Source organism: Vipera ursinii (genome assembly GCF_947247035.1).
Source record: "Vipera ursinii genome assembly, chromosome: 4".
NCBI classification, from domain to species: Eukaryota; Metazoa; Chordata; class Lepidosauria; order Squamata; family Viperidae; genus Vipera; species Vipera ursinii.
In genome coordinates, this window is record NC_139514.1 from 18,667,540 (window position 1) to 18,693,882 (window position 26,343).

The following is a 26,343-nucleotide window of genomic DNA, read 5'->3' on the forward strand; positions in this document are numbered from 1 at the left end:
TTGAAGTCCATGAGTCCTAAAAGAGCTGAGGTTGCCTACCCCTGGGTTAGGTAATGCTGGCCTACAATGCAATATATGTGTATTATCAACTAGTCTTGCTCGTAGAACTTAACATTGAAATTATTATTGGTTTCTAGGTTCAGTACTTGTTTAGAGTCTTTTGTCGCCTTCGTCCGGGTCTCCCTATACTAGCTCTTCATGGCAAGCAACAACAGATGAAAAGAATGGAAGTATATCAAGATTTCTTGCGCAAGAAATCGGCAGTTCTTTTTGCTACGGATCTTGCAGCTCGTGGGCTAGGTAAACAGCTTTGCATTCCTCCACATTCAGGGGAGTTATCTAATCGGTTTGGCGCTGTTCTTGAAAATCATTTGTTAAATTAATCATTTAAAGAAGAGACCAAGATCCAGCTGGCTGAGGTTGACCAGAGAACATGTTTTCCAGCAACAGACCTGCGATGCTAGTCTCTTATGTTTTTATTGCCTGTGTCCTCTCCTCTCCTGCTGCTTTCTCCACGGTCATGCCCCCATTGCTTCAAGTCCTGCTGTAGCTCATCCCTTGCTAAGCAAGATTCAGGTGAAAATCTAGGAGGTCAGCCAAGCAAGAGGAGGAAGAGGAGGAATTAGGAAAGAACAGAACCTTGTGTTCCTTAACTCAGAAAGCACCCTGTCCACATTTCTATAGGTTTAGGATTTGTATTTTGTTGATTTTTCCAATCTTGCATCCCCATGTGACAGTGGATTTCAGTTTTCATAAACTGTGGTGAGGATGATCAGATTTACCTAGTGATCAAGTATTAAAAAAAGGTAAAGGTTCCCCCGCACATGCGTGCTATTCGTTTCCGACTCTAGGGGCCGGTGCTCATTCCGTTTCAAAGCCGAAGAGCCGGCGCTTGTCCGAGGACGTCTCCTTGGTCATGTGGCCGGCATGACTAGACGCCAAAGGCGCATGGAACGCTGTTACCTTCCCACTGTAGTGGTCCCTATTTTTCTACTTGCATTTTTACGTGCTTTCGAACTGCTAGGTTGGCAGAAGCTGGGACGAGTAACAGGCACTCACTCTGTTACGCGGCACTCGGGATTTGACCCGCCAAACTGCCGACCATCTGATCGACTAGCTCAGCGTCCTAACCCACTGAGCCACCAGTTAATTAATTTCTTGACCATACCAAGACACAACAGAGTGTAAATTAACAGAAGGATAAAGTAGGCAATAAATATAGCAGGCAATAAATAAATAAGGTAGGCAATAAATATAGCAAAGTATGGAACAAAGAAAATTCAGATAAGTGCACCACCTTTACTGTGCATGTGACCTCAATCTGTTCTATGTAATGAGCTCTCAGCTGAATCGTTTTAATTATAAAGTTGGTAATTCTCCTGGCTGGCTATATATTTAGAGACACCCTGTTATTGAGATTCTAATAGGTACTTTTGTCAAGTAAAGATTATAAATACTGGCCCTTGCTGGGGCATAAAATTGGCATTAAAATAAGATGTGTAAAATGCCTTTGATATCTGGGGCTAGAGATCAAGTATGGATAATTCATTTGTATTAAAAGTTAGTCGAAATACAAATTGAATTACCCCTGAGCTATGCATGCATTGAAAACTGCTGGTCTAAAATCATAAATGGCCAGTTTTACTTTTCAATTTGTAAAATGCAAGCGATTTCTTTCTCCGTATCAAGCTTAAAATTATGCCCCCTTTCATTATTTAGGAAATGAAGCTTTTATTAATTTTAGTTCTATCTGTCAGATATATGTAGCTAGAATATGTGATTAATTGTACTTTGTGAACAGTCTCTTTCAATGCAGTGCCAGTAAAATGGAGCTGGAGTGCAAAATTCATATGGAATTATATTGCTTGCATAGAAAATGTTTGTATGTGACTGGATTTCAAATGTTTTTTTTTACAGACTTCCCTGCTGTGAACTGGGTCATTCAGATTGACTGCCCAGAAGATGCAAATACATATATTCACAGAGTTGGGAGAACAGCCAGGTATGTTCTATAAAGTGGCTTTCCCTAACTTGATGTCCTTGGTTTGTGTTGCTCCATCTTCCAGAGATAGCCATCCAAGTTAGCTAATAGTTGTGGACATTATAGTCCCAATAACTAGAATATATTGAAGAAAGGTTTTCAGTGCTAAGGTAAAACTATATATAGATCTGAAAAAATATTAAGGTTAGACCTGTTATTACATTAGATTGGTGTTTTTCAAAATGCTGGCTGGGGAATTCTGGGAGTTGAAGTCCAAACATCTTAAAGTTGCCAAGTTTGAAAAACATTGCATTAGATTATGTTATTAGTTTGTGACTGGATTCATGTACTTTGTTTAACAGCAAAGATGATCAATGCTGAATGAAAAGTAAGGAAAAGTGTGACTGGTACTTTTAAGTTTAAGTAAGAGTCGTCTGAAAATGGGCAGCAAATAAATCTGATTGATTTAAATAAATAAACAAGATGCAGTTTAAATGTCACATTTCCTCTCCCCTCTCACTGGTATTTAGCCATTATGACAGGTGACTGATTCCTTGTAAATTAATATTTTCAATATTAGTGTAATGAACACTTTCCTTCAGTGTGAAGTTTGGATTCTTTTCCCTCCTTGGTTAAATTTATGAGGGAAACAGCTTATCAGTGAAATATTTAATTATATGAAAACCCAACACAATTCAATTTCCAAGTCTCAGGGCTCTCATAGCCTGGTTTATATTAATCATGGCAGAAAAAAATGATATGTCCATATGACTAGAGTACAGTGAATGAGACGCAGGTAGGAATATATTTGCTGTATATTGTAAAATATTTATTTGATTCATACATTGCTCACATATCAGGCTCTGATTTTCCATTGAGATCTTTAAGCAAGTTTATACTTGCTTAACTTCAGTAAGGTTGGAATAATGTTTGGACACTGAACTGTGCATTTTCTTGGTATCTGTTCTGCATATGAATTTTGATTATCATTTAACATTTTTTTTTGCAAATGTTGTAGAAGAAGCATAGGTTAAGCCTTATTTTTGGTTCATGTTGCTAAGATCAGGTTGGCTAAAGTGGATTTATAAGCAGCATACATTAGAAATGGAGAACCTTGTATTTTATTTATTAAGTGTCTGAGAGTGTTAGGGTACAATACAGATTCTCCATAGACCTGAAAAACTAGGGTAGATATGTCAAATGTTGTGAATAATTCGACCCATACTCAAATATAGCTTTTACTTATTGTTTTATATTTTTGTAAAAAAATAACCTTCCATAAAAACTGTGATATTTGTGGTGTTTAGGTCACTGTCCACAGCAATGAAAATTTTATTATTTTGACTCTGGACAGTGCATGGTACAGATATACCCTGACATTTTGTTTTTGTATTTTCCAAGAAGAGCTTATTGAAGTTCACTTGGGAAATCTTGTCTATCTTCTGACGCATTATATCTGTTTTTGTTTTCTCACCTACTCAAAAATTTTGTTTGGGCAGGTTATAGATTTATATCTCTTTCCTTACAATATATTATTTTAAAACTATGTTATCTCTCAGGTACCACTGTAGTTCACTATACATATTTATAAGGCATTATATAATGTATAATGTACTATAATAAATACAAAAGAATATTTATTTATTTATTATTTTATTATTGGGACTTATATGCCGCCCTATCTCCCGAAGGACTCAGGGCAGCTAACAACAGTAACATATAATAAATACAGAAATTAAGATAAAAATTAAAATTAAAGGCCTCTGTATTAAACTGCCTTGAGGAGAGTTTGGCCAATTTGATAATATAGTGGAGGTTTTTCTCAGGCTTACTAACAAAAACTCAGCAGTCGTTCCCAAATTGTCAACTTGGCATGGCTTGATGAGGTGCTTAAGTTTGAATTCAGCCGAAAACTCATATTCCTGAAGGCAAGATAAATGTTTTTATCGCACACTAGGTTGGAGCCACTAAAACAGTTGATTGCTTTCTATTAACATTAAAGCACACTTTAATTTAATTCCACCACTTGTTTTTCCTCACCTTCCCACAGTGTAATGTCCTTTTTGCCTTTTGCTTTCTACTCTTGAAGCTTGGTGACTGTTGCTTGTGGACATTACTTCCCACATTGTCCAGGGAAACTTGGGTTCTCAGCTTAATTCCTGTAACATTCCTCATTTCCCCCCTAATCATCAGTGGCAAGATGAGTTGCCCTAATGGAGTCAAGGTTAAAATTAGTTTTCTACATACCAGAATTGGACAGAGTGACACTGAAGACTGAGTAGCTTAGCCCCTGATTTAAACATCTGGACATTCCTGGAGCTGTTTTTGTGCGGCACATCCGTATTAAGCTAAAGGTGGAGGAGAAATCTCCAGCTGAAGACCCAGAAGGGTCAAAGCAGAGATTTGCTGAGTAAAATAGCTGGTGGAAAGGATTGAAGCTTTTAGAGAATGTTAATGAAGATAGCCTGACAAAGATGTCAGAATTCAAATCTCTCAGGAAAAAGTAGTTTCCCCCTCTTTCCAATCTCCCTCCTAGGCTACAAGCAATCCAGGAAGTGGAAATAGTGAGAAACATTGCATGAGTCTCTAAAAAGCTCCATTTGGAATTATCAGGGTAGAATTCTGTGTATGATTTTTGTTAAACTAAGGCCACTCTATCTATTGGAAAGGTACAAATTACCTACCTAAAAGCACTACAAAAATAAACACTATAATTTAGAGAAAAACAGTACGTGCATCTGAAAGGTTTATGTCCTTTCTCCTACTCTCTGACAACACCTCATTTGGTCTAATTCAGAGTGAAAGGAAAGGAGGACATTTCTCCCTGTTACTGGGTTTCAGTGGCAATTAGAGCTTCTTTCTCTGGGAACACAATGACAGGAATGAGGAGCACTTCCGGCCTCCTCCCCTTCAGTCCCCATGTCTGAATGTTGTTTATTGGCTAAAGCCAGCCAATTTCAGGATGGTCTTCAACAGCATTTTCCAGGATTGGGAGCTGAGAGGCAAGAGAGAAGGCTGTCTCTTTAGTCATCAAATCCTCCATCTCTTTACCCTCTGCCCTTCCTTCATGTCAGATCTCTGGCAGCTGCAGAAGCTTTATTGGGCAACTAGTCAGATGGAAACAGTGAAGGAGGCAAGAAATAAGTACATCATCTAACACTTTCAGAAATGTTCTAAGTCCGGGGAAATATACACATGCTTCTCCTTCAGTCCTCTCTTAAACTCTGGAGCTTAGATATGGTACACATCCAGATCCTACATTAAATGCCCCCCCCCCCCCGGGCGGGTGAATATTTTCCATGCTGGCTGCCAGGTTTCTTATTCTGATTTTTTAAAAAATAATATTCTGAGGGACTAGAGAGGTTGCTGATGGCTACCAATTTATCTTCCAGATGCAACTACATCTAATTAAATAAATACTGATCTAATTAATTAAATTAATTAATCAAATACTTTATTAATACTAAAAAGAACCCACTGGATTTTTTTCATATATTTATATATTATTTATTGTTTTATCATAAAAAATAAAATACAAAACAAAATGAAACAAAACAAAAGCAAACATTCAACACTAACAATAACAAAAAAAGAAAAAAATAGTATACAAAAAAAATCCCAGGAAAAAGTGTTCAAATAAATCTAACATTTAACATATAGGATCCACCCTGGCAGGGTGCTGAAAAAAAAGAGTAAGCAGTAAATTCTCCTCCCCTTTTGCAAACAGGTTAAGCTAAACATTACACTAATCTTCAAATCCCTATGTTGACCATCTGTTGTTGTATTTAGCACGTAGAAAGTCCACAAATGGTTTCTAGTCTCTTATAAAGCTGCCTAGTCCATTATCTCTATTCAAAGCAGTTAATTTCACCATCTCTGCTAATTCAGTCAATTTCAAAATCCATTCTTCAACAGTTGGCATTCCTTTGCCTTTCCAGTGTTTGGCAAGTACAATCTTCACAGCCATCACCTTGTGTAGGAATAGCACCCCAAATGGTTTTTCAGTTGGCTTGTCTATATACCTAAAAGAAAAGTTTCAGGTTTCATTAATATTTTATCTTAAAATATTTTCTACATTGTCATTGTTAATGTTTATCCAGTATGAATCCATTGGATTTCTAACACCGTTTAGCATGTTTTGGCTCATGAGCAAAGTTTTGCCTCAAAGAAATCCAATTGTCAAGGTTCCGATAGAGAAGACCAAATAAATCAGAATTCCAGGCTTGAGGTTTTCTCAAAAACATGTTGATTGCTTACATAGTATTGGCATGGTCAAAAGTGAAACCAAGTCTGAAGTTCCCTTCAGAAGCAACAATATTAGAAAGTTGAACTTCCCACCCCAGAGCTATGCAATCAGTTATGTTTCCCAATAGAAGAGTTTTGCGGGCTTTCTAACTAAATGCTTCAGCCTCTACCTAACTGACAGAAATGACCTTGGTTCCCATGGGACAGTAAAACATTTTGACTAGTAGAAATCTTCCATCCCCTTCCCGATCCTGTGGCAACTTAGAATGAAGGAAATGGCTGCAGGCAGGTTTGTTGTAGAGTTGACACCAATATTTTTGGACCAGTGGGCACATTGGGAAATTTGAAAGCATGGCATGGGTCTCTCACAATGAAGGGATCTGTCTGTTTCCAAAATGGCACTTAAAATAGATATTATGGGTACAAAGTGGGTAAAGATAGAACTGTTTATTCTAAAAGGCAAAGTAGTAAGGATACTCTGCTCATTCCTTCTATCACTCCAAGAGGTTGATACATACTGAGGCTTCACCATCTACCACTGCTGTTTTCTAATAAACCCTATGGGCTCTAGAAGTAACCCCTACCCTGTCCATTTCTCATACATCATTTTAAGAGAAATCAGGAAGAAGTTAAAACCAAATAGAGTCTGTAGCCTTGCAGGTGCCATGGCAACTTTAATAGGTACAGTGGAACCCATGAGTGCCAGTTGGCCTATTTCTGCTTAAGAAGAACTGTACATAAAGTATCAGAAATCCAAACAAAATAAAAAAATAATTTCTGACAAGTACTTGGTTTGGCTTTCACTTGACCTGAACTACACATTGAAATGCAAAAGAGCAATTTCCTAGCTTCAGTTCTTGTGGAATAATTTTGTTTGATCAAATAGGAGTAAAAGATGAAGTTAAATTAGGCAATATCTTATGTTCAGATACTTTTGAAGAAATATATAAGACGATTGGTGTTGCTAGAGAGATCATAAGCTTTATCTCGTGGAAAGCTCATTTGATAACATAGATTACAACATCAAAATAGTAGAATTATAAGTGTATTCATGCAGAAATATTTGTAGCTATCTAGTTCAGAATTTTGTTCCATGGGGTTTATTTTAAACAAATTTGATATAAAACAAAATACAGTGCCACTAGAGGACAGCAGTTAGTTTTCATTTTTAGAAAGTCACATTCATGTCTTGGGGTTTTTTTGCCAACAAATGACAACATACTTTAAATGCTTTACACATATACCTAAGTCTCAGTGCCCAGTTTGTACATTGCACTCAGCCTGACAGCAAACATTCTGGCTTGCAACTGATGCAGGCATTATTTGCTGGGGTGTAACTAGAAAATTTAGCTTAGCATAGCTAAATCTGATTTTGAACCCACAAGCAATTAGAGAATGAAGCCATGATGTGTTTTAGTGTCTGATTTCTTCCAAGTAGATTAAATTGGGATGCTGCATTCAGCCATTATGCCTAGCTTGGTAAGCATGAAACAGTGTTTGTTAGCCATTGTTGTGCCTAAATAACAACAAAAATATTTGTTGGTATAGAAGTGAATAGCATGAGACGTTTTAAAAATGGTATGTTCTGAATTTCAAAAGAAGCCGAGAGTGATAAAGAGTGTATAAATTATTTGTCACACTTATAAAACACTAGCGGCTACAATGAGTAGATGCAGGCTATCCTTTCATTTCAAGAAAAAAAACATCTAATTTTTGGTAATGAAAATGTGATAGGTAACTGATGAGCTTTGCAGTAATCAGCTATCTATATAATAGTGTGTCATACTGTCATCTGAAGTAAGTTTCTCTTTGGAATTCTTATTCTTCCTTTAAATAAGGCTATTAATCAAAGCATTTAGATTAGACATGACTGCAAAGAAGGAAATTTGACAGTCAGCAAGATTCCATGACCATTGCTTAGATATATTCAAGGATACTACTCAGTCTGATTAAGTCTTTTAGAACATTCATGGATAAACTGTCTATAATGAATGTAGCTGTGGCCTGAGGGATTAACAAATTTTAAAGCTGTGTGGCGAGTTCAGGTGGGAGAAAATGAACAAAATGCACTGACGCTACTTGTTTAACATGTAGAAGAACAGGCAGAATTTTTAAAACAAAACAAACCCCAAATTAAAATGGTGTCAGCTGAGATTGCAGCAGGCTTTGTGGTATCCTCCATCCTTCAATTCTTTTGTGCAAGAAGAGTCTGACTGTGAAGCTCCCATTTGCACCTCCCAGAAATGCTGGGAACAAGGTGGTCCTTGAGTTACAACCATTTGTTAGTGACTGAAGTTAGAACAGCACTGCAAAAAATGACTTATGACCGTTTTTCGCATTTGTGACCATTGCATCATCCCTATGGTCATGTGATTAAAATTTGGATGCTTGGAAACTGGCATGTGTTTATGATGGGTTGCAGTGTCTGAGTCATCTGATCACCTTTTGCGGCCTTAAGACCGGGAAGGCAGATTCACTAACAACCAGGTTACCAACTTAAAAACTGCAGTGATTCACTTAACAACTGTGGCAGCAAAGGGCCTAAAATGAGGCAAAACACACTTAATGACTGTGTCACTTAGCAGTGGAAATTTTGGGCTCAGTTATGATCATAAGTTGAGGACTGCTTGTAATTACTTTCTAGAAAGCTTGGATTTGAAGAAAACAAAATGCTCTCTCTCCCCCCCCATTACATAGATACAAAGAAGGTGGTGAAGCTCTCCTCGTTTTGCTTCCTTCAGAGGAAAATGGCATGATTCAGCAGCTGTCACAGAAAAAAGTTCCTGTCAGCAATATCAAGTAAGTTCTTTTCCAGTTTATATATAACTTAGTTATGCATTTGAAAGCAAAAGCGATTTCTTTCCTATGAGGCCGGTTTTGTTTTTTCCCCTTCAGAAAAAAGATTTTTAAACTTAAAAACGATGCAGAACACAATGAGAGTATCCATTGGCAACACATTCCGTCATTTATTTTTACAAATAACATAAACATTTCAAATCTTCTTATTTCCTAGGAAAGCAAATAGAGAAAATGCTCTTCCATTATTTCAAATTTTTGGAGGAATGGAGGTCTGTAAATACAGTCTGACCTTTCTGTTTTTGCACCTCCTAGCAATTTTACCTTTTTTTCTCAAGCAAAATGTTGTGATCTGCTAACGCTTAATCTGTTTAGGAAAGATAGAGCTGAGACAGTGAACTCTGTCAGTAGGAAAATTACACGAAATGTGAGATGATGTGGAAGGTGTACACGGCGTGTGTAATATTAACATCAGTAATATATTTTTCTTTTAAAAAATTGGTACCATTAGCCAAAGAAATAAAATTGGAGAGAAAACAATGGCTACTGCCACTATTAACTCCTGCCAAACGCCCACATATGCTTTTAAAATCTATTATTAAAATATAATACTTTTCGAAACAAATATAATCCACTCTTTGAAAAATTGAACAGATGGTAATTGTGGCTATAGTACACAGTTCCTATATTGCTATATTAAAATGCTCACTTGAAATAGGGCAGTGTTAAATTTATACCACTAATGCTATTTTAACCTTTTTCCTCCAAGCAAAGCTCAGTTGATAGCACTAGGAGTCTCCTGCTTTACTTCTAATGACATCAGTTTTATACCTTCATGCATACAAAACTAATTGCCATTTGCTACCTAATATCCAGTAGCTCAATATGCATTAAAATTGGTTCAGATGCTGCACTGAAGTAGCTGTTCACTTTTGATAATGCTGTTTACCGTGCTTTAAATCATGGATGATAAAGTGGGAGTGCAGTGAAGCTTGCAGATTCTTGTAAATGAATCTTTTTTGTCTTCTTAGAGGAATTTAATTATTTTCAAAAGCCATTTAAATAACAGAGCTGTGGCTTGCTATGCTGCGGAACTAATAATCCAGGATTGTTTGAATACATAAGAATATTGTATCCTAAGTCTCGCTAAAGCCATCTTCTTTTCAAAGGTTGTAAATGATAAAAAAGAGCCAGTGGGGTAAATATATAGTATTCACATTCTAAAAGTGGGGGAAGAGAAAGATAAAGGAATTGTATGGCATCTTTTTGAGATGAATTGTTAAGGTTGAGGAGCTGGCTTGGAAGCAAGGCTTTTATAAAAACTTGATATGCCCATCTTGGCCTTGTTGATCAGTTGCTGACTGCGTTGGATTTTGGTTTTAGACTTTGAATATGGATGTGAGATAGAAAACATTTAGGAAATTACATAGTGGAGTATAAGGGGAGACTGTTTACAATGCAAGAAAGTGAGGACCAAGAGATGAATTGGGGGTGAGACAAGAGGCTTAAATTCTCCAGCTGCTTAAGTAAATACATTTCTGAGGTTAAAAAGTAAAGAATCAGGTACTTCTTCTCTTTGTAGTCTAAGTCAGAGGTCCCCAACCTTTTGGGCACCAGGGACCGGTTCCGTGGAAAAAGGTTTTTCTGCGGACCGGCAGGTGCGTGATTTTGTGTGCTGCCTGCATCCCGTGGATGGGGCTTTGCTTGTTTGTGTGGACCGGTTGCTGGCATGCCGTGGCCTCATACCAGTCCACGGACCAGGGGTTGCTGAACCCTGGTCTAAGTTCCTTGTGTGTCTTGGATTTTTAAAATATAATAATCCAAACAAATCAAACCTTTTGGTGTATCTGCTTGAAACTTTACTTTTTTAAAGGCGGATAATTCAAAATGCTGGCGCTGGATGGTTGGATCCTTACGTTAAGATTTTTTACATAGTTCCTGAAGGATTTTTGTCAAAGGAATGTAAGACCACCTAGAAACTGGAAAGAAGCTGCGGTTGCTCAAAATAATTGCATGTAGTCCTCGACTTACAACAGTTCGTTTGAGGACCATTTGAAATTACAATGGCACTGAAAAAAGTGACTTGTGACCATTTTTCACACTTACAACCATTGTAGCAGCCTCATGGTCATGTGATTTACATTCAGATGCTTGACAACTAGTTCATATTTGTGACGGTTGCAGTGTCCCGGGATCATGTGATCACTGTCTTCTGAAAAACAGTGGGAAAGCCAGATTCACTTAACAGTGGTGTTACTAATTTAACAACTGCAGTGATTCACTTAACAAATGTGGCAAGAAAAGTTGTAAAACGGGGCAAAACTCACTTAACAAATTTCTCACTCAGCAACATAGATTTCGGGCTCAATTGTGGTCCTAAGTCGAGGACTACCTGTACTATTAAAAAATAAGGTGGCTGCTTCCCTTTCTTGCAAATCTTCATTCCTTATTCTTTAGTGCTCTATAGACACTTAAAGAGTTGGCATTCGAATGATTTAGTATGCTTGTTTTTAAGTCTTTTGATCCATATACTGTGGTGTGAGATGCTACCTTTTGGCACAGATTCTATAAAGTCATCTTGAACCAGTTTTTTGTTGGCAAGTGAACGCTTGCTTTGGGTCACTGAAATGGTAAAAGCAGGTTTAACGTGGAATGGACTGCCAGCTAGAAATTCTGTTGAAGCAAATATTATTTATAGGCTATAGTGGGGCATTGTGTTGTTGAACAGACTTATCCCCTGATTCTTTGATGGAGAACCACTTTCCATTTGTGTATGCACAGTCATGTTTGTGAATTTGGAGTTCTGTTGAGATTTTTCAGGTTTTCGAAACATTCTAGTGGAAATATTTTTAACCACTTAAAAGAAAAATTCTCTTTATGAGAAACCTCAGTATGAAAAATGGCTGTTAAATATTCAGCTGTTTCCTTCATAGGAGCTCAGTCTTCTGTCTTTTTATAAGTAGAAGAAGATACATAATGCTAATTCCGTGGTTTTATCTTGGAAGAATGATCTTCTCTTCCAGTTCAAATTGTTTTCTGCATAAAAGGACGGAGTTGCAGCTTTTGTTCCTTCCATTATTATTTTAAGAGAACAGTCTGCATGCCTGATACGATTTCAGCTGTATTTTGTTCACAGTAGTTTTTATTCCTCAGATGAAGAAGTATTTCTTCTATGAACAGGAGATAAGTCTTTGTAGGCCTTTTGGAGAAGATAGGAGAACATTTCTGTGGTTTATCTGTTTTCTCTATGACTCTCCGCTCTTCCAGAATCAATCCTGAGAAACTTTTAGATGTCCAGAAGAAACTGCAGTCCTTACTGGCTCAGGATCAAGATTTGAAAGAACGTGCACAACGGGTAAGGGCACAGTGGCTAGTCCACTGATACATAATTGGCATGATTGTAGAATCTTTTTTTTAGGCATATAAGAAATATTAATCTTGAATAAGATTTTTGGTTTTATGGGTTATAGGAGAGCTGTAAGGACATATTTATTTTTCAGCTGCCTGTTCTTTGACTAAAGTAAAAAGGTATCAGGAGTTAATTGAGATTAATCAGCAGTTCATTTATTAAATTTATTTATTAAGGAAATTTATATTGTGGCCCAGCTCACACATAGGGGACTTCAGAGAGCTCCCAATATTAAAAAATCACAACATAAACATAAACCCATAAAAAAACTCAACCCCCAGTATAATTCTTAGGCAATTGCTGTCCTCAGACTTAATTCTCTAAAGGGCACTACATACAAAGAAAGGATCTGGACAGGGAAGATAAGCAAATGAGATGGTGGTAATTAGTTCAAATGGATGAAAATATAAACACCTTTCAGGTTGTTATGGTGTGCATTCTTTGTTCAAGAGGTCTCTTTCCTTTCATCTCTTCCTTCTGGTCTCTTGCTGTTTTCTGTTCTTCAGGGCTTGAAGTATGAACTGATTGAAAAGAAAGAGTAGTACACTATATAAAGGAAAAATTGGCCTTCTCGAGCTCTGAAGATTAGGAAAAATGGTTAAGATTGGAGAATGTATGTAACGAATAAAAAAACCACACCCTTCCTGAGACATATAAAAGTAGTTAAGAATTGAAAGGACAGAATCTTGTTCTTTTTTCTTTTTTCTTTCCCCCCCCTCACTCACTCTACCTTTTACCAATAAATGTTCACGTCTTTACATAGCATGTCAAAACTTGAAGCTTCTACACAAACAGAGATATAAGGAGCTATTTTATTTGATGGCATCTGTTGCCCCATTGTATCTTGGTACTGTTAATTGTGATTGCCAATGAATCGTAATCTCCAGAAGTGAAGCACATTTCATGTCATCTTCTACCTTATTCTTTTAGCCTAGCAACGGTTGCTCTTGGGGAAAGAGTAGAAGACCTTTCCTCTCTTCCTCCTGAAACTCATGCTGTGGTATAAGCAGGTTTCCTTTGAGTCAGACTAGGCTCCTGATGATTGCATGAACAAGTTCACGTTCTTTTCTTAGAGGTTTGCCACTGTCTTTTTCCTTGTTTGTTTGTTTTGACTTTCTGGTTGACTTTACCATCCTGGAATTTCCTGCTGATCTCCATCTAACCAGGACAAATTCCATTTAACTTTTTCAGGATCAAAGAGAACTAGCCTAGGACAGCCATCTGCTGTGACTTATTGTGTGGTTCACCTTTGAGCTGGAAGTGAGGATCACATAGCCAATTGTTTTCCTCCTAATTATTAGTTCAAAAAAGATTCATATTAAAATGGTACAGTTCACTTACTGGATGTTTGCATTTGTTTTTGGTGTAGCAAAAACGTGCATTTGGCAACATATACTCATATATACTGCATATCCATAGATATTGAGAATCAGTACTTTGCAATTTACGAATAATTTGGGATGTAGAATGTCACAAAGTTCAAATCTTTCTTTATATTAATACATGTGAGTAAAAATGAAAATTGTTGAGATGTAGAAGATAGAATATTGAATATCCCTGAAAAAGTGTGAAATTATACATTGTTTTGGTCCTCATGTGTGTAATTACTTTTTTCAACTAAGCTTGCTTTACTAGATGAAATAAAGTAGAATCATGTAGAAAATTTAGCCAGAGAATCATTTACTTAGTTCAAGAATCCAAATTAATGCATTCCAAACAAATGGCTGGGTAGTCTATAATTGAACATATTCAATGACTTGTATCAATATGGAAACAGCTACTGTTCCAAGATCTCTTTTACAAGTGCTATTAACAAGCCAGATTCTTCCCACTCTACACCTGTGTCTTTGATTTTCATAACTAAAGGTGGCAAACATATCCAACAGGAAAACTCCTGTTTTCCTCACAACAATCCTGTGAAGTGTGTTGGGCTGAGGGAGAGTGACTGGCCCAAGGCCACTCAGCTGGCTTTCATGGCCAAGGCAGAACTAGAACTCATAAGCTCCAGGTTTCTAGCCTGGTGCCTTAACCACTAGACTGAAGTGGTCTTCATGATCTTTATTTCATCTCTCATACCACTTCTGTGAAGAGTCTTGGGTACATAGTCTTCAAGCTCGCTATATGCACATGCAGTTATTATTCCATCCAAACCACTTTTAAGTGGCTTGCTGATCAGTATGGAATGGGTAGTCTGTAAAATGCATTGCAGGAATTGGCATTTGATTTATTCCCACGATCCATTTGGGAAGCTGATTAAAAAAATGACACAAGATTCATCTGACAAGACTTATTCTTCAAAAATTCATGCTGATATTTAGTAATAATCATTACTTTTAACAGTTTTAAAAATCAAATTTTCAGATTCACTCCAGAATATTTCCAGGTGTTATTGACAGATTGGTCTATAGCAGTGGTTCCCAACCTTTCTGGTACAGGGGATCAGTTTTGGAAGAAAATTGTATTTCACGGATTGGGGGCGGGAGGGGGGAAATGTTTTGTGTGCAGCCTAGATCCTGCTCATGGGCCTATGAAGCTTCGTTTTCTCACCTGCTGCTTGGCCAGCCAATTCCTAACAAACCAAGGACTGATACCAGTCTGTGGCCCTGGAGTTGGGAACCATGATCTATAGTTTCTGAAAAACCTTGTTTTTTCTCTTTTTTAAGATAGAAACAAAATTTCCTCTCCTTCAATAATCTGGCACTTCGTATCTCGAAGATTTTTCACAGATAATATATAAATCTTTGGTCAATCTGTCTGCTTAGTTTCTGCAACATCCTAGGTTGCAATTTATCTTATCTGAAGATTTAAATTCACTCAGACTAAGCAGATATTCCTGAGTCATATTTCCATCAGTCTCAAGCTTCAAGATCTTCATTCTGCCCTTCACGCTTTTTTATTTTTTCTGTTGGAAGAGACTGAATCAAAATAGGTGAATAGCTTTGCCTTTCTTTGTCACAGTTAGAACTATACAGTGTTCATTGAACAATGAATTTAGCGATTCTTTGTTTTGTTGAACATATCTGAAGATTCTGCATTTGTTTTTAACATTCTTAATCAGTGTAACTTAATTCTGAATTTTGTTTTTCCCATATTGAGCTCTAGGCTTTGCATTCTTTCTTGGTAACCTATTTTAGATTTTCGTCTGACTTTTTTATCTACTTGTGTTACTTTTTTACCTAGTTTCTGTTGCCTGTCCCCTTGTTGGAATCGTTTGCAGTAATTTTAGTTTATAATCTTTTATGTTTTTTATCATTAACTCTGTGACAAAAGGGAGGCATCTATGTGATCCACAAAACCTAATCACACAGGACTTGCATTTTTAAAGGAAGCCATCAAAACTAAAAAACAGACCCCTTTGTAGATGATTTTTAGTGTTTTTGAAAAGAATTTAGGGATTTTTAGTTTGGGACAGTTCATTGAGATGCTTTACAATTACTTTGCTTGGTTTGCAACACGTGCCAAATTTTATGACAACTCTCAAAGCTGGAAAAAGACATATTTATAGCCTTGCTTGTAAAATCTATTTATTACTCCATTTTTAACCACACATTTCTTCCAGTAACTCAAGGCAACACGTGTGCTTCTTTCCCACCTCCATTTTACTTTCCAAATTTCAGTGTAAAATATGAAATGTGAAATGTGATGCTTATACCAATGAATTATCCAATTACTTTATTGGCTGAATGGAATTGGATTATCCAGTCTTAGTGCAACCTTCCCAAACTTGGTGCTTTCCTAATTTGCCTGGGCAACAATACCAACACTCCTTGGAAGAAATGCTGCAAGTCACTTCCTCTTGCTAGTTTCTTTTGCAAGATCAGGACTCTAAAGATTTCAGGTGGAGCCTGTCTGGAAGGGAGAGTATCTGATCACCAGGTGTGAAAACATTGCATCCCTTGTTTGTCAACAACAACGACAACAACAGAGATGCTGTCATAGATTTCTGATCTGACTAAATTATAGCTTAGTATTGATGAAATGAATCATGGAAATGTTGTGATGAAAAGGAGCATAGTCTACAAGCAAATACTGGAGTAATAATGAACAGGGGCAACTATGTTGGTAGGTTATAATCTGGTTGTTACAGGAAAACAAATCATCAGTAGTAGCAAACAACACCAGTTGGATTCATCTCAACCTGGACACCAACATTTGGACAGTCAACCGGGAGGTATATTTATATGGATTCTTTTCAATTTGTAGATCTTCATGACAGAAACAGACATGTGCAGAAATGAGGGCCACAACCTGTTAAATCTTTCTTGGCTAGTTAAATTGACTAAATCAAACTGGTCCTATGATTATAAGAGGTGATTAATGCCTTCTTGAGTGTTGGCTGTTTCCCGATTGCTTAAAGGAAGCAATCATATGAGCTTTATTGGAAAAAAAATTATGCACATGAAAGAACCTTATAATTAAAGGGAGTCTTAAATCTTCCATGTCTAGGAATGTGATTGAAGAAGTTGTAGCCTTGTACTTGCAGATTGGGATCCATTTTAATTGGGGATTCACCCAGGATATAGTACTGAGATTACATTAGTTGTCTTTGTAGAGATCCTGCTAATTTCGTTGGATCGCTTGGCACATACAAATAATAAATTTTATAATTTACATTTTAATTGATGTAAGCTGTTCCATAAACAGGAAAAAATGGAATATAAACAAAGTCTAGACTATCTGTCCTACTTACAGCCTTTCAAAGTAACCAGCCAAGAAACACACCCGGAAGTACTGTCTCTTAAGTTTATTGTAAGGTTACATTAACAATATCTTGCAAGTCTGAAAAATACACTCATCCCCCAATTGCCTTTATAGCCCAAGGAACTAGGGAGCATTCCTTATGAGGTGTTTCTACATCCCCATTTCTTCTATAGGCTAAGCTGCCGCTTAATTCACCACTGTGCTGTCTGCAACTGTTCTCCCACCTCGCAGTTCTACATCCCATAACATTAACCAGTGGCCAGACAGTACTAGTGGAATTGATTTCACCACACTTGAAGGCACCATATTGGGGAAGGTGACAACAGCACTGTTCTCTAATGATGCTATAATTCTGCCTTCAGGTATAAAGATAGCAAACTGGGAAAATGAAGTGACAGTGGTAGTTTGGTTACAGAAACATCAAACAGAGTTTTGGACATGTAAAATAGTAATATCTTTGAAAGCAGTTTTGCCTTTGAAACAGTCAGATTGTTCACTGTATTAGAAGCCCTAACTTTATGGCTTTAGAAAGAGACAGTACAGAGAAGAGCAAAAAGATGATCAGAGGACTGGAGGCTAAAACATGTAAAGAACAGTTGCTGGAATTTGGTATGTCTAGTTCACAGGTCTGCAACCCGCGGCTCCGGAGCCGCATGCGGCTCTTTCAGCCGTCTCCTGTGGCTCCCAGTCCTCTGCCATGTGCAGTCCAAAAAAAAAAAAAAGTGGGACTAAAAAAGTTCAACCAATCAATTCAAATATGCAGGGTAGGTGCATATCTCGCCTTGGCTCCACTCTTCAGTCAAATCCTGTTCTGTGCATGCACGCATGTACGCACCTGCGCGCATGTACGCACCTGCGCACATGTACGCACCTGCGCATACATTTTTTTGCGGCTCCCAGTTTTTCCTTTTGTGAGGGAACCGATTCCGAGTGGCTCTTTCACTGTTTCAGGTTGCTGATCCCTGGTCTAGTTTAATGAAGAGAAGGACTAGGGGTGACACGATAGCAGTGTTCCAATATCTCAGAGGTTGCCACAAAGAAGAGGGAGTCGAGCTATTCTCCAAAGCGCCTGAAGGCAGGACAAGAAACAATGGATGGAAACTAACCAAAGAGAGAAGCAACCTAGAACTAAGGAAATTTTTTTTCTGACAGAACAATTAACCAGTGGAACAACCTGCCTCCAGAAGCTGTGAATGCTTCTGGAAGTTTTTAAGGAGAGACTGGACAGCCATTTGTCTGAAATGGTATAGGGTTTCCTGCCTGAACAGGGGATTGGATTAGATGACCTCCAAGGTCCCTTTCAAAGTTGTTATTGTTGTTTTTGTTGTTGTAATTAAATAAGAGGAGCAGGTTCGTTCTTCAGAAGAGTCTTTCTGAGAACTGTTTTCAGGCTTGCATAGTTGTATTACTTGTCAGTAAAATATTGTTGATTTAGTACCTGAGTTAGAATTACCTTGCCAGAAAGAGATATAGACAGGACTTATTGAATGAAAAAAAATACAATAAGCTTTTTTCCTCCAATGCCTTTTGTCAGTGCCTCCTAAAGCAGCCTTTTAAAAGAAGAATACAATGGAGTGGAGTGGAATAATTTTGGAATTTCAGGATATTGATGAGACAAGTTGAGACAAGGGCTTTTGTTGTAGTTGACAGATCTAGTGATAGGTCTGCCCTGTAAATCCAGTTTTATTGCTATATTTAAAGCCATTCTTTTATTGCTGTGTGATGCTGAGGTTACAGTCTGTTCTTCCTTTCTGTTGACAGACTGCAGTATCTCTCTGAAAGTGTGAATAGATGCTAAATAACTTTTGACATTCTTCACCTGCCTCGAATTTGCTTGGGTTTCCAGGATCTTTTAGACCTTTTAGATTGGACCTTGCCCAATCTAATTACTTCCTGATGTGGAGATTTCACATCCCAAAATAACCCTAAAATTTGCAGGTCAGCTTCCTATCTAAATACTAGATAAGAGATGCTTTTAGACTGACATTATATGCAAGTATAGTTAACTAGATCTCTTTTGTTAACTGGAGTTTAGAATTGGGTAAAAGATTCTCTATACTAAATATTGGTGTTAAAATTCTCATAACTAATAGGAGGTTAAAGGATTACAAGAGGAGGAGGGGGAAAAATCTATAATTTTGTTCCCAGTTTTAACTGATTAAAACACAGTTGATCCATTACATCTGCAGTACTCTAAGGAGAAGGACTGTATTATTTTCATTTCATATAGTTCTGTATGTGAATATTGTTATATTTAGTGCCTCTTCCAAATGGCTGTGCATTTGATAATAAAGTGCCATATATCCATCATTTTCCTATCAAACTCTACAGCTCTGTAAGAGATATTGCAGTGGAATAGATAAAATGAATTTTGAATTCAGTCAAGCTATATCACTGCAACTTTTAATTTTCGCAAGCAGATTAAACGTCTGTATTGTGATATTCCTGTTTCAGAAAGTGTTAAATTTCCCACCCTAGCAACTATAAAGGTTACTTATTGTTTAATGATTATGTAGCATGTAGTTCTTAATTTTTACTGAACAGAATACTTAAAATCAGCAGTAATAATATTATATCACTATACAGAAAGTCCTTGACTTATGACCACAATTGAGATTAGATTTTCCAAAGCTAGAGAAGGTGGTTGTTAAGTGAATTATGCCTCATTTAAGGCTGCAGATTTCCAGTAGCCCTTTTAGCTGAAATACATAACTTTTCAGTTTCTGAATTTCATTCTGTCAGAGATTGAACAAGAGGCCACCTGCACAACCATGTTCATAAGATCTCATGAAAAATGACTGGTGAGAATCATCAAAACATTTTACTGTACTCATCTGGAATAAGGTGCTTATGATGGACAAAAAATGCAGAAGTCAGTGAGGTACTGCAGATGGCTCTGTTCAGTCTTTGGGTGATACTAAACAATGTAATAAATTGATAATAAGTCTTCATTTAAGAAGTCTTCATTTCGTTTGCTGTTTGCAGAAGAATGAGAATTTCCTATGTGGGACAGTAAATATATCTACAAAAAATATTTTTCCCTTTGTTTTCCAAATAAAAATTACTGAATAGTGTTGCGGAAACATAAAACAGTGTGGTTAGAATTATACACTTGAGTTACCAGCCAAATGAAAGGGCATGCTGATAGCAGCAGGTTGCTCAGTTTTATAGAAGTGATTTTCCAGTCTTTTATTGCAACCTGGAAATCATGAAACCACAAGCAAAACCTGCTACTGTTTTTTGTTGTTGCTGATGCTTCTTTTAAGGGCAAAAATTATTATGTATTATAGTTTCTCTTAGTAGCTTAAGATGACTTCCAAGGACCGTCAAATGCCTTCAATAAAAAAGAATGAAGGTTATTTTGAAAGTCAAGTGAAGAATGCTAAAAAAATACCCACTGGATGGAATTGGGAAGAGATGCCACCAAAATTGTGAATATGCACTTAATATAAACACTGCCAAAATATTAAAAATGCATATACAATGGATAAAATTTAATCATAAGAACTTAGTGATACTGAAGAAGGAAGGCTGTGAATTATACTTGGTTTTTGAACAATGTGCGGGGGGGTTATACTTCAAAAGCTATCCAGAACAAAACCAAAACAAGATAGTTCTCTCAACAATGATGGTAATTGGGATCAGAATTTCCATCATTAAGCAATACAGTTGTAAAGTACAACATCATATGACCAAGTGCTTATTGACAGCAGTTCTAGCAATTCCTGGTTACTGTCGTTAAGGAAAACACAGGTTGTTAATTAATTCTGTGATGGCAACTTTTGACTTTCTGCTGGCTTCCCCCTTTGACTTTTCTTGTGGGAAACTGGCAGAGAAAATAGCAAATTATGATGAAACCATTAATGATTTTGAGTGTCATAATATCAAAGAGGAGTTTATAAGCTACTGTACTTTTAAAAGTAATTAGCTTAAGCTGTGCATCTGTTATAGTTCTTTAATATGTTGAATCCTTTTATTCTGTGCTTTGAACAAGTTTTTTTCTTTTTTTTCTTAGTGTTTTGTTTCTTACCTGCGATCTGTCTATCTAATGAAGAACAAAGAAGTCTTTGATGTGTTAAAGTTATCCATTGCTGAATATGCCCTGTAAGTGCATTAATTATAGATGCTATATAAAAACTGTACATCCTTTTTTACAGATTTCTTTTGAACTGTGCAAATCAACATTGGCTCACTGATTAAAATTAGCAATGAAAATCAGTTTGTTAAAAATGGAGATTAGCCAAATAGAGCTAATAGAAATGAGGAGAAAAAGCAATAAATGAATCCTTAATCATTTTGTGCTGCCTGTTAAAACCCAGTAACATGGGTGCCAATTTTTAATTTTTTTAAGGTGTCTTAGAAGTCCTCATTAGTTAGTTCTTGCTTCATGGGAGAGAGTTCCTTCTGTTCACATGTAACGGTTTAGATTTGGTTCTTGTATGTTCTTGGAAAACCCTTCCCTAAAGCTTTAAGAGCTATTGCCATCCAGTGATGATAATCCTGCACTATTTATTTATTTATTTATTTATTTATTTATTTATTTATTTATTTATTTATTTATTTATTTATTTATTTATTTATTTTCTTGCCATCAGTTGCGATCAGCTGAATGTGGCATTGATCCACACTACATAATTCTATTTATTTACAGCTTTTATCCTTCCTAATTTATTCTTATTTTCTAAGGTCCCTGTCTGATACCCTGACTTCTCTTGCATCCCCACCCCCTCCAAAACAAACTTTCTTCCAAAAAATCATAAATTGACACCAGGATCAAGAGCAAATTTCCCATGTCTGTTTGTCTTGTGTGTCTACCAGATGTCTGCTTACACATAGTCCTCCTTGTTTTATGACCAGTCATTTTACAACCCTTGGAAATTAAGACGGCCATGGAATGAATGCTTTAAAGAATATTCTCTCTCCCATCTCATTTGGAGCTCATAGCCCTTGGGGCTGGTTAATGCTGTGAAAGCTTTCCCCCCATTTTTAATTAACTTTGGATGTCAATTTTAACCACCTTTGTCTATATTTTAAATTTTATATTTGGTTTTTATGTTTTTAACATTCTATTTGTGTACTGCCCAGAATCCCAGTGTGATTGATTGATGGACAGACAGGCAGGCAGGCAGACAGACAGACAGATAGATTTCCTATCCTTTCTCTGGGATAATAGAGTATAACATATGAGATGATCTCCTCCTCTGAGTCTACCCACAGAAATGCAGCCTTGTAAATAGATGGAACAGAAAGAGAGACTGGCCCAAACTCACGTACAATAATAAATGAAGTCTTGAACCTGGGTTTCACCAATCACACATAGTCACTATACCAATAACTAATGCGTCTTGTCTAAGAAAGGAAATCTCATTAGTCCTCAACATTAGGTTTTTCTGGAAGTATTATAGATTCCCCTCTGGGAACGTAAAACCTTAGGTGGCTTTTGCTGTTCAGATGGGTTTGACATTTGAGAACATTAAAAAGCTCCTCTGCTGAGTCGGATCAATTATCCTTCTACTCCAAAACTCCCAATCCCACTGCTTTTCAGTGCATAGGCTTGTGTAGAAGTTGTTTCAGAAGAATTGGGAAGAACTGAAAACTTGACAATGTAATAGTAGTAGTATTATATTTTCTGAAAAAAAATCAGATTATACTTCTGTCAGTAGTAATAATTGGTTTGAGCCATGTTGTAAATTGCAGAGTGATTTGTTGCCCATTGGCCTGAGAGATGGAAGGTTTGAATCTGCACTGATATTCAGTGGCATATTGAGAGAGACACCTGTCCCAATCCTATTTAGAGATACCAGGTAATTGAACACTGGGCTTTCTACATATTCCTTTGATCAGCATCCCATCCCTTTGTTAAGAATTTTCAACATAATAGATGTCAGACAAGGTCACATTATTTTATGCTCACTTCAAAGAAAACTGCTGTGGAATTCTGCCAGCCATATGCATTTTCTGTGCCAAAGATTAATAAGCCTGGCAATTTAATTATGAGTGAAATGTTCTTTTGCCATTCATTGTTCATTCATTGTCAGGTGTATGGTGCTTATGTCGACCATGTGCTGTTTAAATTCTTTTAACCATTATTTTCTAGGATTGGTTTCTCGGGGATGCTGAGAGTACAAATTTTTTGATTTACATGCATCTTAATTAGGAATGTGTTAAAGACAGGGCACTCTAGATCCCCCACCCTGAGGCTTAATTTGCTAAAAAGTATTGACTTTGGTCATCTGTGTACAGTATTCTCTTTATCTTTTTCTCCCCAAAAATATATGGTATGGCCAGTGTATTACAGACCTACAATAATTAGTTTGAAAAGAGAGCTGTAAGCTCCCAATTTTGATTTTTCTTTGATTTTTACTGATTTCCGTCTCATTCATACCAAACATAATATTAAGTGCAGTTCTAAAACGTGGTACAGTTTGTTGCTATTTATGTAATCCTTTGTGTAAAAGAAGGAAGAAGATTCTTTTTAATGGCCATTGAATCTAATAATATCCAATAAGAATAGAATGAAAAAATATTTAGTGTGTCTTTTTTCCCCTTAAAAGCAGGTTCAGCTATATTCTAAAGCACAATATAAAAAACTTCGGAACACCCCCCTCCCCCTGTGTGTGATTGTGAAGTTTTCATAAAATGCTTCATGGGATACTGGTTTGTAAGGCAAAATTTATTAGTCTTTACTTCCGGTATAGATATCTTTATGCACTGAATGCATGGCTGGCTTTGAGGTATGACTTCTTTCTTATAAAAGTTTCCATATCATTCTTTAAAGACTTCTATTGTGTACTCCTTTCTTTAGAAATCAAGTGGATAGCAGAGAGAGAGAGAGAGAGAGAGAGAGAGAGAGAGAGAGAGAGAGAGAGAGAGAGAGAGAGAGAGAAACCAAACTTTACAAGATCTCCCCAGAAAGAATGATCTCATATCAGTTCTTTTGTCTGTTCAGCAGATTGGGAAGACTTTTTCATTTCTAGTTTTTACTTTGATTTAAACCTTGCAAGATTTTGGAGTCTCACCAAAGATTCCTACCAAAGTATAGCAGCAATGACAGCAATGAATAATTAAATATGGGAAGAAAATCCATGTTTAACTAAGTTAGAATTATCTACACATTCAATCCTTCCCTCCTTTGGTCCTCATCTCTTTGGAGTACAACCCATGCAAATCACTTGAAAAGTGTTATGCATCCCTTTTATAAATGGACTCCTATTTTTTATATTTGGGAATGTTTGATTGCACTTACTTTAATTATATTTCAGTGGTGTCAGCCATTCAGGAAGCAGCATTGCCAAAAAGCTGGGCTAATGATAAATAAAGAATTATCTCTTGGAAAACCATGTATAAGATAACAATAATGGAAAGTTAAGGAGTGTGTGTGTGTATGTATGTGTGTAGCTTGCAATGAAGTCAGATGTTTGGTTGGCCAGAATTAATTTTGTTTGCCAGATGTATGGATAATCTTCAATATTAAGGTAATGCCCTTAATCATCTTACAGTGTTTTTGGGGGGGTTTTGAAGAATAGTATACATTCAGCAATTACGATTTGTATCCCATCTTTTGTGCCTTATTGAGTGTAAGTCACACATACTTTATATGATTTACATGTGTCCTTACATGTATGTAAAGACAGGAGGAGAATCTAATAAATATTCTACACATATAGTACAGGTAGTCCTTGACTTACAATCACAGTTGACCCCAAAATTTCTGTTGCTAAGTGAAACATTTGTTAAGTGAGTTTTGCCCCATTTTATGTTACAGTTGTTAAATGAATCATTGTAGTTTTTAAGTTAGTTACATCGCTGTGAAGTGAACCTGGCTTCCCCATTGACTTTGCTTGTCAGGAGGTTTGCAGAACGTGACCACATGACCCCAAGACAGTGCAGCTGTCATAAATATGAGCCATTTCTCAAGCATCTGAATTTGATTAATTGTGACCTGACTATGAGGATGTTGCAATCATCGTAAGTCTGAAAACGGCCATAAGTCACTTTTTTCACTGCTGTTGTAACTTCAAACAGTTACTAAATAAACTGTTGTAAGCCGAGGACTATCTGTATTCATATCCAGACTGTAAATGATAAGAAATATATCACATGAGGACCTTTTTGAGCTCTCGGGCCCAGGCTGAGGAGAAAATTACTTTAACTGGGGTTTTTAAGAGTACAGGGTTGATTTAATATTTTTTAACTTGGTTTTTAACTTTTGTATGTTTGATTTTTAACTCCCTGTAAACCGCCCTGAGTCCTCAGGGAAAGGGCGGTATATAAATGCAATAAAATAAAATAAAAATAAAAATAAAGGAAGTGGGTGTGGGGTGCGTGGGGCAGCTCCACCTCCTCCCCCACCTGCCTTGCGTTGTTGTGGCAGCGGCATAATGTGCCATGCAGCTTCCTGCCCCATTACGGCAGCCAGGTGGGACGGAGTGGGCAGAGTTCTAATTAGGGCTTATTTTTGGAGTAGGGCTTATACCAGGCCCACCCCCCAAAAAATCAGGGTAGGTCTTTTTTGGGGGGTGGGGTTTATTTTCGGGGAAACACGGTAGTAGAGCAGAGATCCTGTTATGATACTTGATACTTTTCTACTTTGTAGCTCTCTTGGACTTGCAGTGGCCCCTCGTGTCAGATTTCTCCAGAAAGTCCAGAAGAAAATAAATACAGTGGAGCCTGAGAAAGAGGGAACTGAGCAGGCTGAGGACACACAGTTTTCTTTAAGTGATGAGGACTTGGAGAAATGCAGGAGAATTTTCTCTAGAACAGGCATGTTGGGACAAAAGGAGACAAAAGGCCTCTCTGGGAAAAGCAGTCCTGATGAAGAAGGATTGCAGAGTCCGTCTGAGCTAGAAGAACTTGCAAAAGTCCATGAATCAAAACTTGAAAGCCTAAATTTTTTCGAACCTGAAGATGATGATGATGATGATGACGACAACGATGCCTCTAAGGATGTGTTGATTGTAAAACGGCGAAATGTATTTGGCTTAGAATCAGAAGAGAAAGCACCATTGGTAAGGATTTTTTTTTAAAATCTTAAGAGCCAGCCTTCTTCTTCTGGAAGGGGGTTATTATTGCCTGGCTTTCTGAATATACATAGTTGACTATTGCATTACACAAAATACCAGATTATTAAGTCTGTGCCTTGATCTAACAGAGCTTTTCCATTGCTCATATATGAATTTGGGATAGTTGGTTGTAATAATCAGTTTATTTC

General features: G+C 36.9%; 1 protein-coding gene across 1 annotated transcript in view; it reads left to right on the plus strand.

Annotated features, from left to right (window-relative positions):
• The window catches only part of DDX10 (DEAD-box helicase 10), a 164,227-nt gene that overhangs the window by 17,496 nt on the left and 120,388 nt on the right, over window positions 1-26,343 (plus strand). Inside the window, exons 8-13 of the mRNA XM_083362254.1 lie at window positions 138-300; window positions 1,918-2,002; window positions 8,924-9,025; window positions 12,290-12,377; window positions 21,148-21,236; window positions 25,729-26,140. Of these exons, the coding sequence (XP_083218380.1) occupies window positions 138-300; window positions 1,918-2,002; window positions 8,924-9,025; window positions 12,290-12,377; window positions 21,148-21,236; window positions 25,729-26,140 (939 nt within the window). The remainder of the gene's footprint in view (window positions 1-137; window positions 301-1,917; window positions 2,003-8,923; window positions 9,026-12,289; window positions 12,378-21,147; window positions 21,237-25,728; window positions 26,141-26,343) is intronic.